The sequence below is a fragment of the Benincasa hispida genome, chromosome 6 (assembly GCF_009727055.1).
Source record: "Benincasa hispida cultivar B227 chromosome 6, ASM972705v1, whole genome shotgun sequence".
NCBI lineage: Eukaryota > Viridiplantae > Streptophyta > Magnoliopsida > Cucurbitales > Cucurbitaceae > Benincasa > Benincasa hispida.
In genome coordinates this window covers 28,510,391-28,533,237 of record NC_052354.1, presented here as the reverse complement: position 1 = coordinate 28,533,237, position 22,847 = coordinate 28,510,391, and the positions used below count along the sequence as shown (strand labels likewise).

The 22,847-nt window shown below is 34.5% G+C and overlaps 1 protein-coding gene across 1 annotated transcript; it reads left to right on the top strand.

The window, feature by feature from the left end:
• Positions 1–1,528: 1,528 nt before the first annotated feature.
• LOC120080141 (U-box domain-containing protein 9-like) lies at positions 1,529–3,947 on the top strand. The gene is made up of 2 exons (XM_039034709.1): positions 1,529–1,972; positions 2,507–3,947. Exons 1-2 carry the CDS (start codon positions 1,718–1,720, stop codon positions 3,581–3,583), a joined length of 1,332 nt encoding a protein of 443 aa, XP_038890637.1. The 5' UTR covers positions 1,529–1,717; the 3' UTR covers positions 3,584–3,947.
• The last annotated feature ends 18,900 nt before the right edge of the window (positions 3,948–22,847 follow it).

The window sequence follows — 22,847 nt, the reverse complement described above, 5'->3', positions numbered from 1 at the left end:
AATTAACGAGGTCACCAACAACTCACTATTTCCAAAATTAGGCATAGCCAGCATGAAAACACGTGCCTCGTAATTCACAGATCATCAAGCACTTTAATAGTATACCTATTACCCACCTCCTTCCGAAGCCCTAATCTAAACAACCTAAATCCTCCTAGAAACCCTCTCTAGAGAAAAAACTCTTGTTCGAGACTGATGATTGAAGCAAATCTAACTAAAGAAAGTAGTGTCCCTTCAGGATTTGAGTCGACAGGGATGAAGAGTTAGTGAGAACCCTCCAAGTAAACTTGGCAAGAAGAACCTAATTAAATGTCACCAGGTTCTGAAAATCAAGTCCACCTTCCTCTTTTGGGCGATACAAGATATTCTTTATTTGATAGTTTCATTTCTAAAATTACGTGATCCAAATTATATAAATTCCAGAAATAAGCAATGATATGTTTTAGTATATTCAATTTACTAAGATTTTGAAACCACAATTTTAAAGTGTAAAGTTACATAAAATTAATAAATATTTTGGTTTTGTAAATATAGTATCTAATATTATAAACTTGTTTTATGCTTTTTAAATGAATAGAAATGGTATGATATTATAATGTAATAATTATATCCAATTTATAACATAAAATACATTATCATAACTTAATTAATAATCATTGAGATCCAATCTAATATTTATTTCATAACAGAAACTATTTCTGTACTCGAAGAAAGAAAAATGTATAGCTACTTTTATGGTATATTGATACTTATAAATATATTATATTTCAATTACATTTTTTAACAATAGTTTACATTAGGATCTAAAAGTTGAAACCGTCTACCAAACACATAAAAAAACATGAAATAAATTCAGTGTTTTTAAAATTCAATTTTCGGGTGATTATCCCTAAATACACACTAAACTTTAGGTATATTATTTTAAAAAAACCACATAAAAAACATGAAATAGATTCAATATTTTTTAAATTTCTATTTGTAGGTGATTATCTGCGTAGGTATATTATTTCTAATAATACATTCATTCATTACAATTAGTACACAATTTCATGAAAACCATGTCAAGATGAATATCAAATCAATCTTTTGAAATTTGTGAATACATGTTAAAAAAATCAGTCAATTTTCTCTCTAGGGCACTTTTATAATCTCATCGAATGTGATATTAAGTTAAATGATAAAGGAAACAGTAATATTGAGTGTATCTCAAGATCCACTTCTATCTATGCATCTCATTTTCATTATAAAAAGAAAAGGGTAAGAAAAATGGATAATTCACGTAGATAAATGCTAGTCTATAAAGGAAATGTTAATTGAGTTTGGACTATTTAAAATATTTATTAAAAAATAGATAAGAAATTTGAAACTAGATGAAAAAGAATATTTTAATATATATTTGAAAGTGATTGATTTGAAAAATAAAAAAGAAAAAAGAAAAGGAAAAGAAATGCTTATGTGGCAAAAGAAATGATGGCATAAGCAGACGTGTCAGCCAATATAAACCAGTGGGGTGGGGGAAGTCAGAATCCTTCGTCTTTCCCTCTCACACTCTCTCCGCAAATTCCGTCCCGTTCCTATTTCTTTCGCCCACTGCCTTCTGAATCCTCTTTTCGGTATCACTTCATAGTCCAAATTCCTCAACCAGTTCGATTCTCTCTCCGCATAATTCAATTACCTTTCATCTGGGTTCCTCTTGCATTTGCGGTTTTACAACCCCATGGATGTCCTCAAAAAAGACCTCAAACTATTGCTCCAAAGAATCGTCGACGAAGATGATTTAGAGTTCTCAGCTGTCGACGAGGCTATTCAGAAATTGAATGCTTTGAAAATCTCTAAAATGGCTGCCTCTGCCTCCCCCATCCCGGAATCTAGTGGAAGTTCTGGCACTAACACTCCAATTGTGCCGGAGGAGTTCCGGTGCCCCATTTCCGGCGAACTCATGAATGACCCTGTTCTCTTGATAACCGGTCAGGTTAGAGACTTCTTTCAATTCTTTTGTTTTTCTTTCCAATTGGGACTTTAATTCTGTTGGGTTTATAGGAGTGTCTTTGTGAATCAAGATTGGGTTGCTATGATGAATTTGTGTCTCTGTGGGCTCTGTTTTCTTTTGAATTTTCCGGTGGCCTTTGTTCTTTTTGTGTTAATCATTACTATTTTTTAGTCTTCTAAAAAAGAAATGATGATTCATTTCTCCTATGGTAATATTTCTCTTTATTGCAATGATGTGTGAATTTGCCTTGCCTGATATATTACTTTCTTTTTGTGTGGAAAAGATATTCGATTGTCTCGAATCTATGTTCAAATCCAATGTCTCATTTTAAATGATTGGGTTTTGTGTTAATTTTCTGAGGAAGTTGTTACAAATATGTATAAAAGATTGAATATATCTAACCATAATCTATTGGATTTTTATACTAATAAGTAAATCTTTTGTGAATAGTTTAGATGTGTGTGTTCCAGTTTGAGTTTGTGCTTAATGTTCTTAAAACATGGTTTTGAATGGCAGACATATGATCGGTTCTTCATCGAACAGTGGTTCCATGAAGGGCACAATACATGTCCTCGAACCAATGAGGTCCTTTCCGACATGTCTATTACTCCGAATCGTCTTCTTCGGTCAATGATCTCACAATGGTGCTTGGATAACAGATTGGTGCCTCCAAAGCTTAGTTACGAGGAAGAGGTCGACAATGCAACTGAGTCCCATTTAGATGAATTGCTTAACAAGTTGATGTCTTTGTCCATTACAGATAAAATAGATGCTGCAAAGGAGTTGAGAGAGACAACGAGATTGAGCCATGAGTTTCGAGCCCTTTTTGCAAAGTTCCCCAAATCGATTGAGAGATTATTGTATCCTCTGATCTCACTAGAAAAAATTAATCTCTATCCTCGCCTTCAAGAGGATTTGATTACCACTGTTCACAATATCTCGATTTTTGATGGTAACAAGAAACATGTAGCAGAGCACCCGTTGGTCCTCCCTTTGTTGATCCAATCTTTACAATATGGAAGTATTGAGGCAATAGCGAATGCAGCTGCAACTATTTATTTATTATCTTTGAATGAGGCAAATAAGATCATGATTGGAAATGCAGGAGTTTTCAAACATCTGATTGCACTTTTAGACCATGCACATCTTGTAGTGATAAGAGATGCTGCTTCAGCAATCTACAACCTCTGTACTGCCGTCGAAAACAGAGTGAAGGTAGTTGGCTGTGGAGCAGTTGCCTCCATTTTGCGAAACATCGGTCGAAGATTATTGGTCGATGAGTTGATTTCGATACTTGCGCTTCTTTCCACTGATGTGAACGCTATCGATGAAATGTGCAAACTAAATGCGGTGCCTTGTATGCTGGGAATTATTAGGGAAACTGACTCCCAACGCGTCAAAGAAAACTGTGCATTGATGTTGTTAGCAATCTGCACAACTGACCAAAGCCAATTGAAGAAGATTCGGAAGGACGAAAATGAAAACGGGACAATCTCGGAACTTTCGAAGATTGGTAATTCGAGGGCAAGGAGAAAGGCTTCCAGCATACTCGATAGGCTGCATAGAGCTGGTTCAAGAACTCACACTGCCTAACGAAAACAGGTCAGATTCTTTTACACCAATTAACCTGTGTATAGATATAGATATCTACAGTGTATTGCAATACAAAAAGTTGCACATATTACAAAGGAATAGTTGATACAAGAAATTTTGTCCAACTCTGAACCAAAGGGATGAATTAGAAATCCATAATACAGCATTCTTTTCAGTATTCTAATAATGAAGGAATATGAATAGCTGATGTCTGATGTAGATGTTTTGGTTCTAACAAAGTGATGAATGAGATAAGTAATTGCAATGTGTAGTACTTTTCAGACTAATAATTAAGTGTATAGTAACATTTTTAAAGAATTGTAAATAGAACAAAATCTATTAATGATAGACAATCGTTGATAGACTCCTACTAGTGATATAATCTATCACAGATAGACTTGAAGAGGTAGATCTAATTATTCTTTTATAACAGAGCTAAATTTAAATGTTGCTATATCTACGATTTTTTTCCTTGTATTATATGTATTAATACTTTGGGTTTGATTGCGATCTTTGCAACAGCAAAATTCTATTTCCACATTTTTTATCATTCATATTCATATCTTACTTTGAATAAACACGATTCTATTCTAGTTCATAGACTGTGTTTAAAACCGTTTTTAACCCATGGAGATTTAATGTAAGCATATCTCTTATTCATTAACGAAGAATATTTAGAAGCTACATAGACGAGATTTTGTTTAAATTTTTTTTATAAGAACTAAAAATAAGATATATAGAAAGTTGGAGAACCAAAATAGAACATTAAAAGAGGTTGGGAATAAAAGGGAAAAATAAGAATTGAAATGGGTGTAATTATTTGATTTTTGTTGTTGCATAAAGCTTTAGAAAAAAGAAAGAATATGTATTGGTGATGTTTGGTTTGACATTAATGGGGGAAAGTTGAGAGTTGTTTTGGGGTTCCAAAAGTGGTGGGGCTGATTCAACAATTTGTGTGAAGCTTGTCTTCTTCCATTCTTGTCTTCACATGTCGGCATTCGTTTTTTTCCATGTTTTTTCTCTTCTTTTGCTTTTCAATCTAGAATTTATAGGTCAATTTTGATCGGAAAGATCGAGGTTTTAATGCATGTGTGAAAGTAGTTTTGAAATGGTTAAAATCATGTTTAAAATCACCTCAAATCACCCCAAAATGATTATAATTATTAGGGGTGTTCAAAAAACTTAATGATCCGAAAAAACCAATCAACCCAACTCAACCCATGCGATTTTGGTTGGGTTATCAACTCATTTGGGTTGGGTTGGGTTTAAATAAGTGAAAATTTTATGGGTTGGGTTGATTCATGAGTTCATCTAATATAAACCAAACCAACTCGAACCAACCCGAATTTATTATTAACTTTAAAATATATAAATTTTGTTACTTATAACACAATTATTTATACATATATTGGTTTTAGTTTTATTTAATTAAAATATTTTTTGAATAATTTATTCTTCAACAACTCTTAAAAGTAGTTTCTTTGCACTTTAAAATAAAATTTGCACTATATAAATTGAAATTGAGTAGTTAATCTTAATTCAATATATGAAAATAATTAAATTAGATTTTTATATATTACCTTTTGTTTCTTTTTAGAATAAAATTTTAAATAAATGACCTGATTAACCCGAATTAACCCAACCCAAATATTTCATGGTTGGGTTGGGTTGGATTCATTTTTTAATAAGGGTTAATTGGGTTGAAGAAACTTAACAATTGAGTTGGTCTAAAAAGTCTTTCAAGTCAACTCAACCCATGAACATCCCTAATAACTATTCTAGAATGACTCTCAAATGTTAAAATATAAAAATTTAAAATAAAGTTCTTTTTAGGTTTAATGAATAAAAAGATCGAGTATTTGAATTCCAACTTTTGAAAGAATAAAATATTTATGTACCACTTGTAATTAATAATTATGCTAAACTCAACTCTAGGAAAATTTAAAAATTATTTCAATTAAAAGGTTACTTGTTGAAACTTTTAATGGCCAATAAAAAATAAATCTAAGTTTTATGGATTAAGAATAGAATATTTATAAATTCATATTATTTTTAAATATGATCATTTTATTAGTAAGAAAAAGGAAAAGAAGTAAAACTATCATCGCAATACTTCACTTAATTATTCATTTTTTTAAGAGGTATTGTAATTAAAGTGTGAGGTGAAGGAATCAAACCTCAAACCACGAGATTAATAGTATGAACATTATGCCAATTGAACTACACTCTTATTGATGATTTGAGAGGTTAATTAATTATCCATTCCATAGAAGAATTGAGAGGTTAATTAATTGATGAGTTGAAAAATATAAAACTGACATTTAAGAAATTTATGTGTAACCTAAAGGATAAAGTTGAAGGTGTTAGACCATATAAGGTTGTGACTGAATTATGTCAAACAACCCTTAAATTTAGAAAAATGCTAATCATTCATTGTAAAGTGCAGTGACGGATCCACAATTTTATATAATGTTAGAAGTCTTTTTTGAGTTACAACGATCGTAGAGATGAGGATCAAACGTTCAATTTCTAGAGAGAAGGACATGTCAATAACTATTGAGTTAAGCTCATTTTGACCATAATGTTAGAAGTTTAGTTCATAATCTTTTAAATTTACATTTGTATATGGTCCATAAATTTTAAAATTTTTTAATAAATTCTTAAATTTTTTATTTTGAATCTAATAGATTTTTAAGATTTCAAATTTTTTATTCAGTGAAATATTTGAACTTTTATAATATAATAAAAAAGTTAACTTTATGTATATAATATGTTCTATAAAAAATCAATGGTTCCTAATAGTTACAAAATTAGAATTCTAAAGTTCAATTGGGCACAAAAATAAAAATCATCTAATTGGATTAATTTTTAAATTTTTTTTTAATGTATTAGATATAAAATTGAAAGTATGTGGTGTTAGATATTTTTAAAGAAATTGTTAGACATAAACTTATGAGTGATGAATTTAAAAATTGAGGGACTTAATTTGCGATTTGTTAATATATTTTTAAATGCATTGATCTATAATATTTAGATTAAGTAAAATTAGTTACAAAATTATAACAAACCATTACAAAATTATTCAAATATTTATCAAGGTTTTTAAAAATAAAACTAAGTTTTCTATATACTAAAAAATTAAAAAATATTTATATGTCTGTATATGTATACATATGTGAAAAAACTTGAAATAGAAATAAGTTTCTGAAATGTTTAAAAAATGAAAATTAAAATATAAAAGAAACCAATTTAAAATAGAATTAAGTTTATGCAATTTTTAACAAATTAAATGAAACTTAACATAATATATAAAGAAATGATATTGAGAGAGAAACTTAAAAAAGGAAAGAAGAAGAAGATTGGCCGGATAAATGGCCAAAATAGGATGGTGTTTTAAAAAAATGATCAAACGTATTTTAATTTGGAAAAATGGTCAAATGACTAAATCTATATTTTTTTAAAATCTACGAATAGAAAGATGTATCTCTACCGTCGAATCCTTATGATTATAAATATTTCTCCTATATTTGTTGTTTACAAAAGCATTTGAAAATGGTAAGTAACACTATCAATGGAAGCAAAAGAAAATGAAAAAAAAAAAAAAAATTAATTAACTAATCATAGAAATCACAAAATAATTAATAAAAAATGTTATAAATTAATCCTACACAATTAAAAAAGAAATGGAGAAGATGCAAAATAATGTGAGATAATTAAAATAAGATATGTGATATAATCTTGAAACCAAAAAATTACCAACAGAAGCTAGGCACTTACCATGGCCTCTCTCAAGGCTTACAGAACCTCACCTCCTTTCTCTTAAAAGCTTTCGACATTACTGTTTTTTCGTTGAAGCAGGACCAACTTTTCTTAAACCAATTCCATCGAATTGAATGAAGGGCAGTGTGTTTTGCTTTGTTGAGTACTAGATGTTGGGGAGAGATGGAAAAATATAAGGTAACTCAAATTCAAATTTTAGATCACAAATTTAAGGATGAAAAATCTAAATATGTATAAAAACTAAATTGGGGGATGGAGTCTTTTATTTTGTATCTATTCAATTTCTAAACTTTATAACTTGACTCATACAGGCTTCGTGTTAAACCCCTAAAACTCAATATGAGCACCAATGGATATTAGTGTGTGGCTATGAATGCCACAGGGGATAGCCTGATAGTTGATGGTCATTGACACATGCGGGCTTGAGTCAAAGGACTCGGCGGAGACAAGATCACTGCACACGAGACCCACATGATTGTCGGCAGATTGAGGGTCAAGCAGTACACACCTCAACTGAGGCGAATAGTCGAGTAGGAAGCAGATGCCCATAGGGCTGCTGTGGTGTACGGGGGCAAGCTGGTGGTGCAAAGGGCCCCATGCCAACCTCTATACATCTCAGATGTTGGCAACAGACACGCACCATTGGGTACGTGCATGTGGGCCACGGAGGGCCCCCCACATACGTGCATGACATGGAGGAGGAAAGGATTCGTGAATACTCGTTGCAGAAGCAATTATGTTTCAATTCTAATTTTATAGAACATGCAGAAAACATAGAGGATGGAAACAAGATATACATAATCTAATGAGCATGCTTTTGTATAGAAATTAAAGAGAAAAAAGAGATTCGAGGATCATGTACCCTTAAAAACTAAACTCTTCACAATTCCTCTCTGAACCTTGAATACAACAAAAACTTTGATCACGAAATCACAACAACAAATTTCCAATCAATCGAACACCACCACGTGAAAACCTCGTTACTCTTGAGTCTCGAGGTTTTGAGTATTATCGAGAGTTTGTGGGCTTTAAGATTAATTTTGCAATGGGATGATGATCAATTTGAGAGAGGGTAGAAAACAAAAAACACCACTAACTTTTGTGCTTTAATTTATTTTCTTTTAAATGTAAGAAGAAGATATCCATATTCCATCCCTTTTGCACTTCCACTTCCATACATGAAAATGATAAAATAATGGAAGGAAAGTTATCAAATAACTCTCTCCTTAATAATTAAATTAAAAACTTTCATTATATATATATAACAATATTTTATATCTAATATAACATATAATCTATAGATTATATTATGTCACACATAATATAACTTATAGTTTAATATTTTCTCACATAACCTATATTATTAAATATGGATCACTTTCATATTAATATTTGAATCATATTCAAATATTTTTCTCTCAAATAAAACCTTCTATTATAATGTCTCATACACATTATAATATTTGTATCTCATATAATTAATTCCATTTATTAATTTGAACAATTCAAATTAATCTAAAATTAATTCAATTCTCATTAATCCCTATTGAGCTAACGAGGGGATCTTATGGACCTATAGATTGAAGCTCTAATGGTACTTGATTAATTGATCAAACTCTTTAATTAAATTAATCAACTTCCATTAACTGGTGTAATTCCACTAAAGATCGATAACTGGACTTTTCGCATCATAGGTATATTTCTGTGTCCATTGGATATAACCAATTAGCAGAGCATTAACCTTTCACAAATTACTCGTAAGTACAACTAAGCCAAAATTATTGTTTTGTCCTTGTAGTTACATCTAACTCCTTAAGTACCACTGATCCCTCTAATGAACAATAAGTTATAGTCCAACTATAACTAAACCTCTCTCGGCCCAGGAGAGGGTGTGGTGCCACATTGCTCAAGTCCCGCAATTAACCTTTAAGGAAGCAATTTCTCTACTTACCTTAAGAATAGGGAAGGAGTGAATTCCTTATTGTGAAGCTGCGTTCCCAGCTCCACGATCAGACGAATCCTCAAAATGACAGGCATATGAAACTAGCCACTCTTACCCATGTAAACCAAAGACCTTCAAAGCCAGGAGTTCACAACTCACTCGGGATTTAGGTCAAATAACGTATGATCATCCTGATGAAATGTAAGTCTCTAACAACAACGATGTTATATAGAGAGACTCTTAATTTTTTTTGTCTCCTATACAAACTCTTTGTATGGAATACCTCTGCTTGTATGTCTCCACATGATTGATCAGGATCAGATCATCTGTAGCACTTTACAACAATTATAATAACTACAAAGCAAGTCGTACTTGTAGTGTCACCAGGATAAGGTACCCAATCTTATCCATTTACTATAGACCATTTAGATTATCACTTAAACATGATCCACCTATATGTGTCTACATACATGTTTAAGTTACAAAAGATAACTCTGGATCTTAGTTTATTAGTTTTTGTGGGTTAATGCAACTAAATTTTAAATAAAATATTATTTTATTAGATAAATAAAGTGTTTGTAAAATACAATTACAAATTATAAAACCACGAGATTTAGGACATCAACCCCAACAATCTTCCACTTGTCCTAAAGCTAGTGAAGTGTACATAATAAAAGTACAAATCATTACATAGTACAAAAAAAAAAAAAAAAAAAGAAACTAGGGCATATAATCGCACCCAATACAATCTCTCACTTGCCCTAGATTTAATGCAACTTATCTCGTGACCTAGACTCTCCAAGTGACCTCAAACACTTAGTCGCGAGAGCCTTTGTAAATGGATCAACAATGTCGTGCGTGTGAAGCAACCTGCATGACGATCACGCCCCCTCAATGCACAATCTCCCTAATATGGTGATACTTGCGCCCAATGTGCTTTCCACGCTTGTGACTTGTGGGCTCCTTGAAATTAGCTACAACACCATTATTATTAAAATAAAGAGTAATGAGCTTGGACATGTATAGAACTAATTCCAAATCAATCAATAATTTCCTGAGCCAAACAACCTCTTTGGTACTTTCACAAACCGCTACATATTCTTCCAGTGATCTAATCCTGAATTAGACTGATATCTACTGACTATCCCTATTGCATAGCAGATGTCAAGTTTAGTATATAACATTACATACATCAGGCTGCCAACAACCGATGCATAGGGGATTTATGAAAAATCAATTACCTCCATGGCCAGGTAAAGAAACGGCTCCTTCTGAGAACTTATATGTATGAAATGAAGTGTAGACTACTTTGGGTGTTTGGTTCAACTTATAACGTTTATATTCCAAAAAAGAATATAATCAAATTAGATATAAAAGTAAATAAATGAGTTTTTATTTTTGATGACTCATGCAAGAAAGGGTGGAAATGCACGGATCCTAAGACAAAAATTTGTTACTTCTAAAGATATTATATTTGATAAAACATCATTTTACTCAACCATTGAACTTGATGATGATAAAGACAAGCTAAATATATTTTCTCAAATAAACATTGGAGATTCGGGTGATGATGATCCTCAAGGTGAATTTCATCCTTAACATTAAATTCTCCAAGTTTAAGAGATTGAGAGAAAATTGTTAGAAGATCAAGAAGAAGGATGAAGGAGCCAAACTATCTTGAGGATTATGAAGTCCAACTCAATCATTGTACTGTGTCTTTATGTTTCTTTTGCAGAAAAGAAGGAACCTACTTGCTATGAAATAGCCAAAGATTGTCCAAAATGGAAGGTGGCCATGCAAGAAGAAATTGTCCAAAATAGAAGGTGACTTGTTGATTTTCTTGGATGATCGACCTTTGGGCTTGATGATCTTCTTAGATGATCGACCTTTGGACTTGTTGATCTTCTTTGACGATCAGCCTTTGGTCTTGTTGATCTTCTTGGATGATCGACTTTTGGACTTTGTTGATCTTCTTGGATGACCAGTCTTTGGGCTTGATGATCTTTTTGGACGATCAGCCTTTGAGCTTGTTGATCTTCTTGGTTGATTAGTGTTCGCACGAGGCTTCCGGAGAAACTTGTTTTGTGGAGTTGAACTTGAGTTGATGTTGATATTGATTTGATGCGATGTGGTTCGATCTCTAGTGCTTGATCCTCTTATTCTCTCTCGATTGAATGCTATGCTTGATGTATAAAAACAGGGTTTGTAGATGTTCTTGAGCTTCGAGTCTTGGAAGAATGCTTGTATCTTCAAAGGACTTCAGTTTTCAAGCGTGGTTAGCTTTAGAAGTCAAGGAGTCTTCTGATTGTAGAGAATTCCCTCTAAGCTCCTGGAGTGTAGAATTGCTAACCTTTGAAATGAGAAGAGTACCTTTATTTATAGGGCTTTCTAATGAACTTCATGGGCTTGGGCCTGGTTAACCCGTGGGTTTGGGCTTGCTTGGTCCATGGGCCTAGCCTTTGGGCCCAATTAATTGAATTTGGGTTTGATTTGACATTCGAATCAAATTCAACCTATTTTTTGGCATAGTTAAATTTTAACCCAAATAATAATATCAAATTAGGCCAAATTAATCTTATCTGATTCAACGGTCACAATGAAACCATGTGGCGTCATTGGACTTTGTCTTCAACTTCAATTCGAGACACATGTCCACTCCTAATTGGTCCCAAATTTTATGATTTGGAATTTGGTCATTAATTTAGTAAATGACGTGACAATTTATGATTGGTCCAAAATTTCTCCTTCAACAAATGCCCCTTTTCGTGATTTATGCACATATATGGGTGGACGAATCTCGAAAAGTATAAAGTTGGAATCAAAATCCAAATATATGTGTCCTTGAATTTGACCTCAGTTGGTGTGTCAATCAAACTATGAATTTAGTACATAAGTTTAACTCGAATTTGGGATGAAATTTGAAATATGGCCAAATTTTAATTTGAGATTTTACTCCAATTTGATTTGGATTTGAGATAAAATTTGGGATATGCCCAAATTTTAATAAAAGATCCATTGAGATTTCTTTTCCTATCTACAATTTATTTAGATTGAAGATAAAAACAAGTTTGGAAAAAAATTTGGAATATGATCAAATTTTAATTTGGGATGAATTTTAGATCTTTCCCACAATTTGTTTTGGAAATGGGGATAATAACCTAAATTTGCATGAGTTTGATATAAAATTTGGAAGATGCCCTAATTTGAATTTTGCGTTAATTTGAGATTTTATCCTTAATTTTATTTGACTTAGGATAAAAATGTTTGAATTTGGATGATTTAGATTTGGAATAAAATTTGGAATATGTCCAAATCTTAATTTGAGATTTTATATACAGTTTAATCTCAAATTAAACAATTTGATTTTGAATAAAATTTAGAATATGGCCAAATTTTAATTTAAGGAAAAATTTTGAGTTTTATCTCCAATTTAATTTGGTTAGGAGATAAAAACTTAGAAATTTGGATTATGGCCAAATTTTTAATTTAAGAAAAAAATTTTAATTTTATCGCCAATTTAATTTGATTTTGAATAAAATTTAGAATATGTCAAAATCTTTTGAAGGTAAATTTGAGGACAAAATCTAATAAAATTAAATTAAATAGAAAAATTGTTTAATTTAATTTGAGATTAGGATATAATCAAATTAGGAAATCTAATTAAAAATCTAATATTTTAAATCAGATTTCCTAATTTGTTACTAAACTTGGAAACCTCTATTCTAAACCCCTTCATTATCCTCATCCCCTCTTCTTTTACACTTTCCTTTCTATCATTTTTCTCTTTTTCTTTCAACATTTTCTTTCGTTTTTTTATCTTTTTTCTATTTCTTCTTTTTTTTCTTCTTCTTTTTTCCTTTCAATTTTCCTTCCTTGTTTTTCTTTCTTTCTTTCTTTATTTCTTTCGTTCGTTCTTTCTTTTCTTTTCTTTTCTTTTTCTTTTCCTTTTATTTTATTTCTTTTGATTTTTTCTATTTCGTTTTCCTTTTTTTTTTAACTTCCTTTTTTTCTTCCAAGCGAAGCCGCACTTGAATTTTGGAGATGAAGCGAAGCCACACTTGATTTTTGGAGATGAAGCGAAGCCACACTTGATTTTTGGAGATGAAGCGAAGCCACACTTAATTTTTGGAGATGAAGCGAAGCCGCACTTGACTTTTGGAGATGAAGCGAAACCGCACTTGACTTTTGGAGATGAAGCAAAGCCACACTTGACTTTTGGAGATGAAGCAAAACCACACTTGACTTTTGGAGATGAAGCAAATCCACACTTGACTTTTGGAGATGAAGCAAAGCCGTAGTTGACTTGTGGAGATAAAGCGAAGCCACGCCAGACCATGGAGATAAGTGAAGTCGCACCTTGACTTGTGAAAATGAAGCGAAGTCGTGCCTTGACTTGTGATGTTGAAGCGAAGCCATGCCTTGACTTGTGAAGGTGAAGTGAAGTCTCACTTTGACTTGTGAAGGTGAAGCAAAGTCGCGCCTCGACTTGTGAAGATGAAGCGAAGTCGTGTCTTGACTTGTGAAGATAAAGCAAAGTCGCGCCTTGACTTGTGGAGATGAAGCTGTATGAAGCGAGCCATGCTATACTATGAAGATGAAGCGAGCCATGCCATACTATGGAGATGAAGTGAGCCACGCAAGACTATGGAGATGAAGTGAGCCACGTCAGACTATGGAGATGAAGCGAGCCACGCCAGACTATGGAGATGAAGCGAGCCACGCCAGACTTTGGGGATGAAGCGAGCTACGCCAGACTTTGGGGATGAAGCGAGCCACGCCGACTTTGGAGATGAAGCGAGCCTTGCCAGAATTTGGAGATGAAGTAAGCCACACCATACTTTGGAGATGAAGCGAGCCACGCCAGACTTTGGAGATGGAGACATTTAAGGATGGAATCGAGCCATGCACACTGACCATGAACTTGAAGATGAAGTCGAGCCATGCACACCAACCATGAATTAGAAGATGGAGTCGAGCCATGCACACTAACCATGAACTTGAAAATTGAGTTGAGCCATGCACACCAACCATGAACTTGAAGATGGAGTCGAGCCATGCACACCAAACTTTGAACTTGAAGATGGAGCGGAGCCACGCATACCGACCTTGAACTTGAAGATGGAGCGAAGCCAGACACATTGACCTTAAACTTGAAGATGGAAGCGAAGCCATGCATACTGATCTTGAACTTGAAGATGGAAGCGGGCCCTGTACACCAATCTTGAACTTGTAGATCGAGAAGCATCGATGGAGCNTTTTGGAGATGAAGCGAAGCCACACTTGATTTTTGGAGATGAAGCGAAGCCACACTTAATTTTTGGAGATGAAGCGAAGCCGCACTTGACTTTTGGAGATGAAGCGAAACCGCACTTGACTTTTGGAGATGAAGCAAAGCCACACTTGACTTTTGGAGATGAAGCAAAACCACACTTGACTTTTGGAGATGAAGCAAATCCACACTTGACTTTTGGAGATGAAGCAAAGCCGTAGTTGACTTGTGGAGATAAAGCGAAGCCACGCCAGACCATGGAGATAAGTGAAGTCGCACCTTGACTTGTGAAAATGAAGCGAAGTCGTGCCTTGACTTGTGATGTTGAAGCGAAGCCATGCCTTGACTTGTGAAGGTGAAGTGAAGTCTCACTTTGACTTGTGAAGGTGAAGCAAAGTCGCGCCTCGACTTGTGAAGATGAAGCGAAGTCGTGTCTTGACTTGTGAAGATAAAGCAAAGTCGCGCCTTGACTTGTGGAGATGAAGCTGTATGAAGCGAGCCATGCTATACTATGAAGATGAAGCGAGCCATGCCATACTATGGAGATGAAGTGAGCCACGCAAGACTATGGAGATGAAGTGAGCCACGTCAGACTATGGAGATGAAGCGAGCCACGCCAGACTATGGAGATGAAGCGAGCCACGCCAGACTTTGGGGATGAAGCGAGCTACGCCAGACTTTGGGGATGAAGCGAGCCACGCCGACTTTGGAGATGAAGCGAGCCTTGCCAGAATTTGGAGATGAAGTAAGCCACACCATACTTTGGAGATGAAGCGAGCCACGCCAGACTTTGGAGATGGAGACATTTAAGGATGGAATCGAGCCATGCACACTGACCATGAACTTGAAGATGAAGTCGAGCCATGCACACCAACCATGAATTAGAAGATGGAGTCGAGCCATGCACACTAATCTTGAACTTGTAGATCGAGAAGCATCGATGGAGCCTCTAAACTTGAAGATGGAGGAGCATCGATGGAGCCTCTAAATTTGAAGATGGAAAAGCATCGACGAGACCTTCACGCTTGAATTTGACAAATCATCGGTAAATTCTTTGCAATTAAGTTTGATAAAGCACTAATGAATCTTTGGCAGTAGGCTTGACTTTGCGACTTTGAGCATGAAGATGGCATTGCAAAGCCTCCAAACTTGAGCATGAAGATGGAGTATCGATGAAACCTCTGAACTTGAAGATGGGGGGGCATGCAATCCAACCCTTGAACTTGGAGACGGAGAAGAAACAATGCAAACATCGAATTTGGAGATGGAGAGGTATCTATGCAACCACCGAAGTTAGAGTTGTAGAAGCAATAGTGCAACCCTTAAACTTGGAGACGAGGAAGCAGTAGTGCGACCATTAAATTCGGAGATGGAGAAACAACGGTACAACCATCAAAGCAGCAGTTTGATCCTCGAACTTGAAGATGAAGAAACGGCAGCGCCAACATCTTTGTAGAGGAGGCAGAACTGCAACAACTTTTAGAAAAGGAGCAAAGCTGCAGGTAATAATATTTTTTTTTAAGAGAAGCAGAGAAGTCGCACCAAAGTTGAACTTCGAAGAGGGAGAAATGAAACATCCAAATTTTACTTCAAAGAGGAAGCGGTGAAGCCTCCGAACTTGACTTTGAAGAGGAATCGAAGCGTCATTCCATGTGTGTGCTTTTAATTTACTGTGTTAGCTCCTTAAAAGGATGAACGTGTTCAATTTATTGTGTTGCCCCCAACAGGGATGAACATCTTCAATCTGTCATGTAACGTCATAAATAGTGTGATTGTGGTGCTCTTTTTTTTATGGACTGAACTTAAATTTCTTTAAGTTGCCTACGTACCCTTGAAGAAAGGGATCAAGTCATGACATAATTCAAAAAAAAAATTTGGGTCGTTCACCTTTTAAGCTCATGTGGGTCAAGAGCACCATGCAGTTTAGGCTCTTGCGATAAGGAGATTCTACATATAAATTTCAGAAGCTCTTATTTCATCATGGCTTTGATCATCCTCTTTATTTGTAGGATTCGTCAATATGATGAGTCTTGGCTTCACTATCAAGGAACCTTCTATATTTATATCAACAGACAATTTCCTCTTTATGCGTGAAGAAACACAACTATGAATCTTTCCATCGTTGTTTTCTTCATGAAATGATGTTGTCTTCAAAATTTTTATCCTTCCTTTATGTTGATCGTTGTTTTCTTCATGAAATGATGTTTCTTTCAAAATGTTTATCCTTCCTTTATGTTGATCGCTTGTTGTCTTGAGACGATCAAAAGAAGATGTTGAAAGTCGATCTTTCTTTGATGTGAAGATATTTAGCCACTTAAAAGTTGAAGTTCGAATTGCAATAGACATTGGACATTGGTTTCCTTCTTCTATCATGGCAATACTCAATCTTTAGAAGACTGGAGATTGAGTAGTTGAAGGCTTGATATGATCCAAGATAGAAACTCTTTGCTTGGTTTCTTTTGAATCATTGACTTCTTTAATAGTTATATGATTGTTGTCAACTTTTGCTATGCTAACAACATGACATCTAATAACTTCTGATACTTCCTCTAAATGATTATTGAAAAACTTTTTGGGAGAAATTATGCCAAATTTACCGAGCATCGAAGTTGAGGAAAGTCTTCATCTTCTTCCTTAGCAGGCTTAGGCTTCCATGCCTCCTTTTTCCCTTTCGTTTGATGAATCTCGTTCCTTCTTTTATAGCTTTGATAGAAGTGTGACTCTTTTTGGGTAGAATTTGGTTGTCTTTTTTTTCAACGAGTTACAACTATCCACCCTTCATTGTCATCTTCAACAGGATCATCTTTGCTTCGAAAATCTATTGTTAGAATCTCTTATTGAAACCGAACGACTATAGGCTCAAAAGTCCCAAACTGGATGAAGCTTTCTCTTTGAAGCTATAGGCTTAACAGGATCATCGCTACTACCACGTGATTTGTTTGAGCTATTTAATCAAGCTTCAGCTCAATCTTCTTTTCACGAGCCAACTTTAGAATTGGCTTCTTCAACACGAAGTATTTTTCAGCCGGGTGACTAAGGACTTGATGATACTTACAGTAGTTAGGATCATCTACTTTTCTTGCTTGTTCCGGTCGCTTGTATTCTGGCAGTTGAATAAGTTGTTTCTCTAATAATTGCTCTAACATGTCGGCAACATCAGAGTCCAGAAATGGATAAACCTTCTCATGTCTTTCTTTGAGAGTTGGGCAACGCTTCTGGCTGCCATCATGCTTTCTTTCAGACTCTGTTTCTTTTACTTTGGAGGAAAGTTTTAGCGAGGTCATCTGAACGATCATAAATTATCTTGTGGCACTATCCACGATCTTTTCAGTGCCCTTGGCTTCATTCTTGTATTTTCTCCCTTCAGGGACTAGGAAATCTTTAGTTCCCCTGTAGGCGATGCTCAGCTTCATATCATGAGCGCGTGTTACCAACTCCTCAAATATACGTGGCTTTATCCCTTGCAGAATGTAGAAAAGTTCCTAGTACATGCCTTGGGTGCACATCTCCACTTCAGATAATTCAGTGAGTCTATCTTTGCAATCCAGACTCAGAGCTCTCCATCGGTTAATGTAGTCGATGATCGAATCTTCTTTCTGTTGTTTTTTGTTCGTTAGCTCCATCATGCTAACGATGCTCCTTGTGCTGTAGAAGTGAATGAGGAACTCTCTTTCCAACTGTTTCCAGCTGTCAATCGCTTCTGACTCTAGATCAGTATACTAATCGAAAACATTTCCTTTCAAGGTACGGATGAACCGCTTGACTAGCTGGTCTCCTCTAGTTCCTGCATTTTTGCAAGTTTCAATGAAGTGAGCAACATGTTGTTTTGGATTTCCCTTTCCATCGAATTGTTGAAACTTTGGAGATTGATACCCAGCTGACATTCCTAGGTTTTCGATTCTCTTGGTATACGACTTGGAGTACAAAAAAGAAGTTTGCAACGGTCCTTCGTACTAAGCCCTTATAGATTTTGAGATCATCTCCTAGAGCTATTGGACTGACAGGGAGGCAACAGAGGTGGATTGTGCTGGTTGACTTTCCTATAAGACAATCTTTCCTTTGTCATTAGCTTTTGTAGCTGGAGATTGACTTGACTCAACAGTTTCTCGAGCCTGTATTTTATCTCTTAAAGCGGTGATTTCATGATCTCACTCTTCTACAACTTTCATGAAGAGATTTATCCTTCTCTCCATCTCTGCCATGGCCAACTCAACCGCTATGTCAATCACCATGACAGACACTACATCAAAGTGTGTTTCTTTATCTGATGGATCAGTAGTAGAAGCATAGTTGTTGAAAAAGGAATTTTCTGTGATGACGATCCCACCTTTAGAAGATTCCATCAGCTGTTCCTAGATTTCCTCCGTGATGACAGAGCTTATGTAAATGTTGCTTGCGATGGTAGCTTTGGATGTAACTGTTTTTAGTGCCATATGTAGATTTGTTGATTTGGATGATAAGAGAGATGAGAGGTAGAGAGGTCCCACTGGATGTACCAATTTGTTTGCATGAGATTTCAAGAGAAATTTATTTTGTGGAACTTGAACTTTGTATTTGTACTGATTTTATGGAAAGTGAGTACAATCTCCAATAGATAATATTTGATGCTTTCAAAATAAACTATAGTTTTTAAGCTGGTTGATCTTCTTGAATGATCAGTCTTTGGGCTTGTTGATCTTCTTGGATGATCGACCTTTGGCCTTGATGATCTTCTTGGACGATCGGCCTTTAGCTTGATGATCTTCTTGGATGATCGACCTTTGGCCTTGATGATCTTCTTGGACGATCGGCCCTTGGGCTTGATGATCTTCTTGGATGATCGACCTTTGGCCTTGATGATCTCTCTTGGCGATCGGCCTTTGGGCTTGATGATCTTCTTGGATGATTGACCTTTGGGCTTGTTGATCTTCTTGGACGATCGCCTTTGAGCTTGTTGATCTTCTTGGATGATCCGCTTTGGGCTTGTTGATCTTCTTGAACGATCGGCCTTTGAGCTTGTTGATCTTCTTGGATGATCCGCCTTTGGGCTTATGGATCTTCTTGGTGATCGCCTTTTGGGCTTGTTGATCTTCTTGGACGATTGGCGTTTGGGCTTTTTGATCTTCTTGGACGATCAACCTTTAGGCTTGATGATCTTCTTGGACGATCGGTCTTGGGCTTGATGATCTTTTTGGACAATCGTCCTTTGGGCTTGTTGATCTTCTTGGATGATTGGCCTTTTAGCTTGATGATCGGCCTTTGGCTTGATGATCTTTCTGGATGATCGACTTTTAGGCTTGATGATTCTTCTTGGACGATCAGCCTTTGGGCTTGTTGATCTTCTTCGATGACTAGTGCTCGCATGAGGCTTCCGGAGAAACTTGTTTTTGTGGATTTGAACTTAAGTTGATGTTGATGTTGATGTTGATGTTGATTTGATGCAATGTGGTTCTATCTCTAGTACTTGATCCTCTTATTCTCTCTTGGTTGAATGCTATGCTTGATGTATAGAAGCACGACGTGTGGATGTTCTTGAGCTTTGAGTCTTGGAAGAATGCTTGTATCTTCAAAGGACTTCAGTCTTCAAAATACTTGTATCTTCAAAGGACTTCAGTCTTCAAGCGTGGTCAGCTTCAGGAGTCAAGGAGTCTTCTGATTGTAGAGGAATTCCTTAAAGCTCTCTGAGTGTAGAATCTACCTTTTGAAATGAGAAGAGTACCTCTATTTATAGGGTTCTCTGATGGGCTTCATGGGCTTGGGCCTAGTTAGCCCATGGGTTTGGGCTTGGTTGGTCCATGGGCCTAGCCTTTGGTCCCAATTAATTAGATTTAGGTCATATTTGACATTCGGTCAAATTCAACCTATTTTTGGGCATAGTTGAATTTTAACCCAAATAATACTATCAAATTGGGCCAAATTAATCATATCTTATCTAATTCAACGGTCATGATAAAACCACGTGGCTTCATTGGATTTTGTCTTAATTCGAGACATGTCCACTCCTAATTGGTCCCAAATTTGATGATTTGGAATTTAATCATTAATTTAGTAAATGACGTGACAATTTGTGATTGGTCCAAAATTTCTCCTTCAACAACTACCAATTGCAATTACCCTAATTTTTAAAAAAAAAAACAAAAAAAAAAAACAAAATGATTACCAAATGGGATATTAGTTAACAAAATTCAAATCCTAAATTTGATAGTAGTTGAAAAAGCAAAAGTTTCCCACGCTTTAAAATAAGTTCAATTTTTTTTTTTTTTATCAATTATATATTAGTTTGAAATCAAATAAAGTTGGGGTTTTCGAAATCATAAACCAAAAAGGAATCCTTAGGAAGCACTGAAATCGGAAAACAAAAAGGATATTTGAATTTTATATAAAAGTCTTCATCTAGTCAAGCCATAGAGCAAGGCACTCAAAGCACAAGATTCAATACTAACAATACTCAAACCCTAAGTCTTGATTAAAATGGCAACTACAACAAATCCAGTTTCTGAGATTGAATTGCTACAAGCTAAGATTGATGAATTTGTTGTAAAATCAAGTAAGCTTTGTTGTAAGATGGATGAGATAATCAAGAATTGTGTTGAAATTGATGACACCCATGTGGAGGATTCAACAATAACAAGCAACAAATTCGATGAGATTGATAGTGTTTTCAAAGATCTACAACAAAATGAGAACAAAATTGAAGCCACCATTGATGAACTCAAAGCTAATATCAATTTATTTTCCCCAAAACAAACAGATCAATATGAAGTTGTCTCTTCCACTTTCTCCACACTGGCTTTGGCAACAACTGTTTTTGTTAGTTTCTTTGTTATTGGATCAAGATTTTTGGTCAAAAATAATATTAGTTTGAATTAAGATTTCATATGTTGACCTATTTTGACGGCGGATCTAGAACTTAATGTTAGACGGCTATCTATACTATTGATTTTCTAAGTACATTGATATTAGTTTAGTTTGTACCATGTTTTTTTTAACTCTACACTTTCAATTTTATCAAATCGCACTCCAAATTATGATAAATGTTGTCATCTTTATCTTAAACTTGAAGATGTGTTGTAAATTTTACCCTTGATCTTTTTTAAAAAATAATGGTTAAAAATGTATCCATATATATACTTTCAACAAATTATAAAACGAAATCCATAAAAATTCAAAGAAAAACAATATTATAGTTAAATTCTCGTTAAGAGCGGTGAGGTCTAGCAAAGTTACTAAAATTAGTAAGCAAATTGATAGAAAGTACAAAGTTTTCAACTATAGAATTATTGTTCAATTCGATGAAATTGAAAATTTAAGAGGAAAATTATACAAAATGACAAGTTTACCAATAAATATTGGTTTTTCTTCCCCATTTGCTCTTAATAGTTTATGAATAATTTTCAATTGTTTTTCAAAATATGGGATACAATTGTTTACTAGTTATATAAATCTAGATTAAATAAATATGGTTTCAAAACTCTTTAAACTTGATTCCCACCTTTTATTGGACTTTCATTGTGTATTCTTCTTTACACACTTGCATACTTTACAATAGAAAACAATCTTATTTATAAGATTCTCATTGGTCCATAACTCTCGTACTTAAATACATAAACACCCATAAAACTCCAATACTTTATTCATGGAACTCTCATACTTAAATACATCAAACTGTTACATTAACTTAATTAGTTTTCATTGTTTAATTTTGCCAACTCTCGTGAATTAATTCATCTATAACTCATCTAATTAAAACATGTTTAATTTTCAACATTCTCCCTTAAACATATTTTCTAAAGAATCCAAGCAAAGTTCTCAACTTGTTAAACACATCAATTTTGAGTGGCTTCGTTAAAATATCTACAATTTGATCTTCGGTCTTCACATATTCAACTTGAACCTCATTTCTTGAAATGCAATCTCTGATAAAATGAAATCTTATATCAATGTGCTAACTATGATCATGGAACACCGAATTCTTTTCTAGAGCAATTGTTGACTTATTGTCTACATGGATCACAGTAGCATCATCTTGCAAAATTCTAACTATCTTCAGCAAATTCCTTAACCAAACTTCATGACAAACACATGAAGCTGCAGTGACATATTCTGCCTCACAAATGGATAATGTCACAATAGATTGTTTCTTAGAATTTCAAATAAATGCAATATTACCAACAAAGAAAACATAAGCATTTGTACTTTTTCGATCATTAATATCTATAGCCCAATGACTATCACAATAACCTTCAAGCTTGAATTCTTTAAATGATAAAGTAACCCATAATCAAGCGGAACTT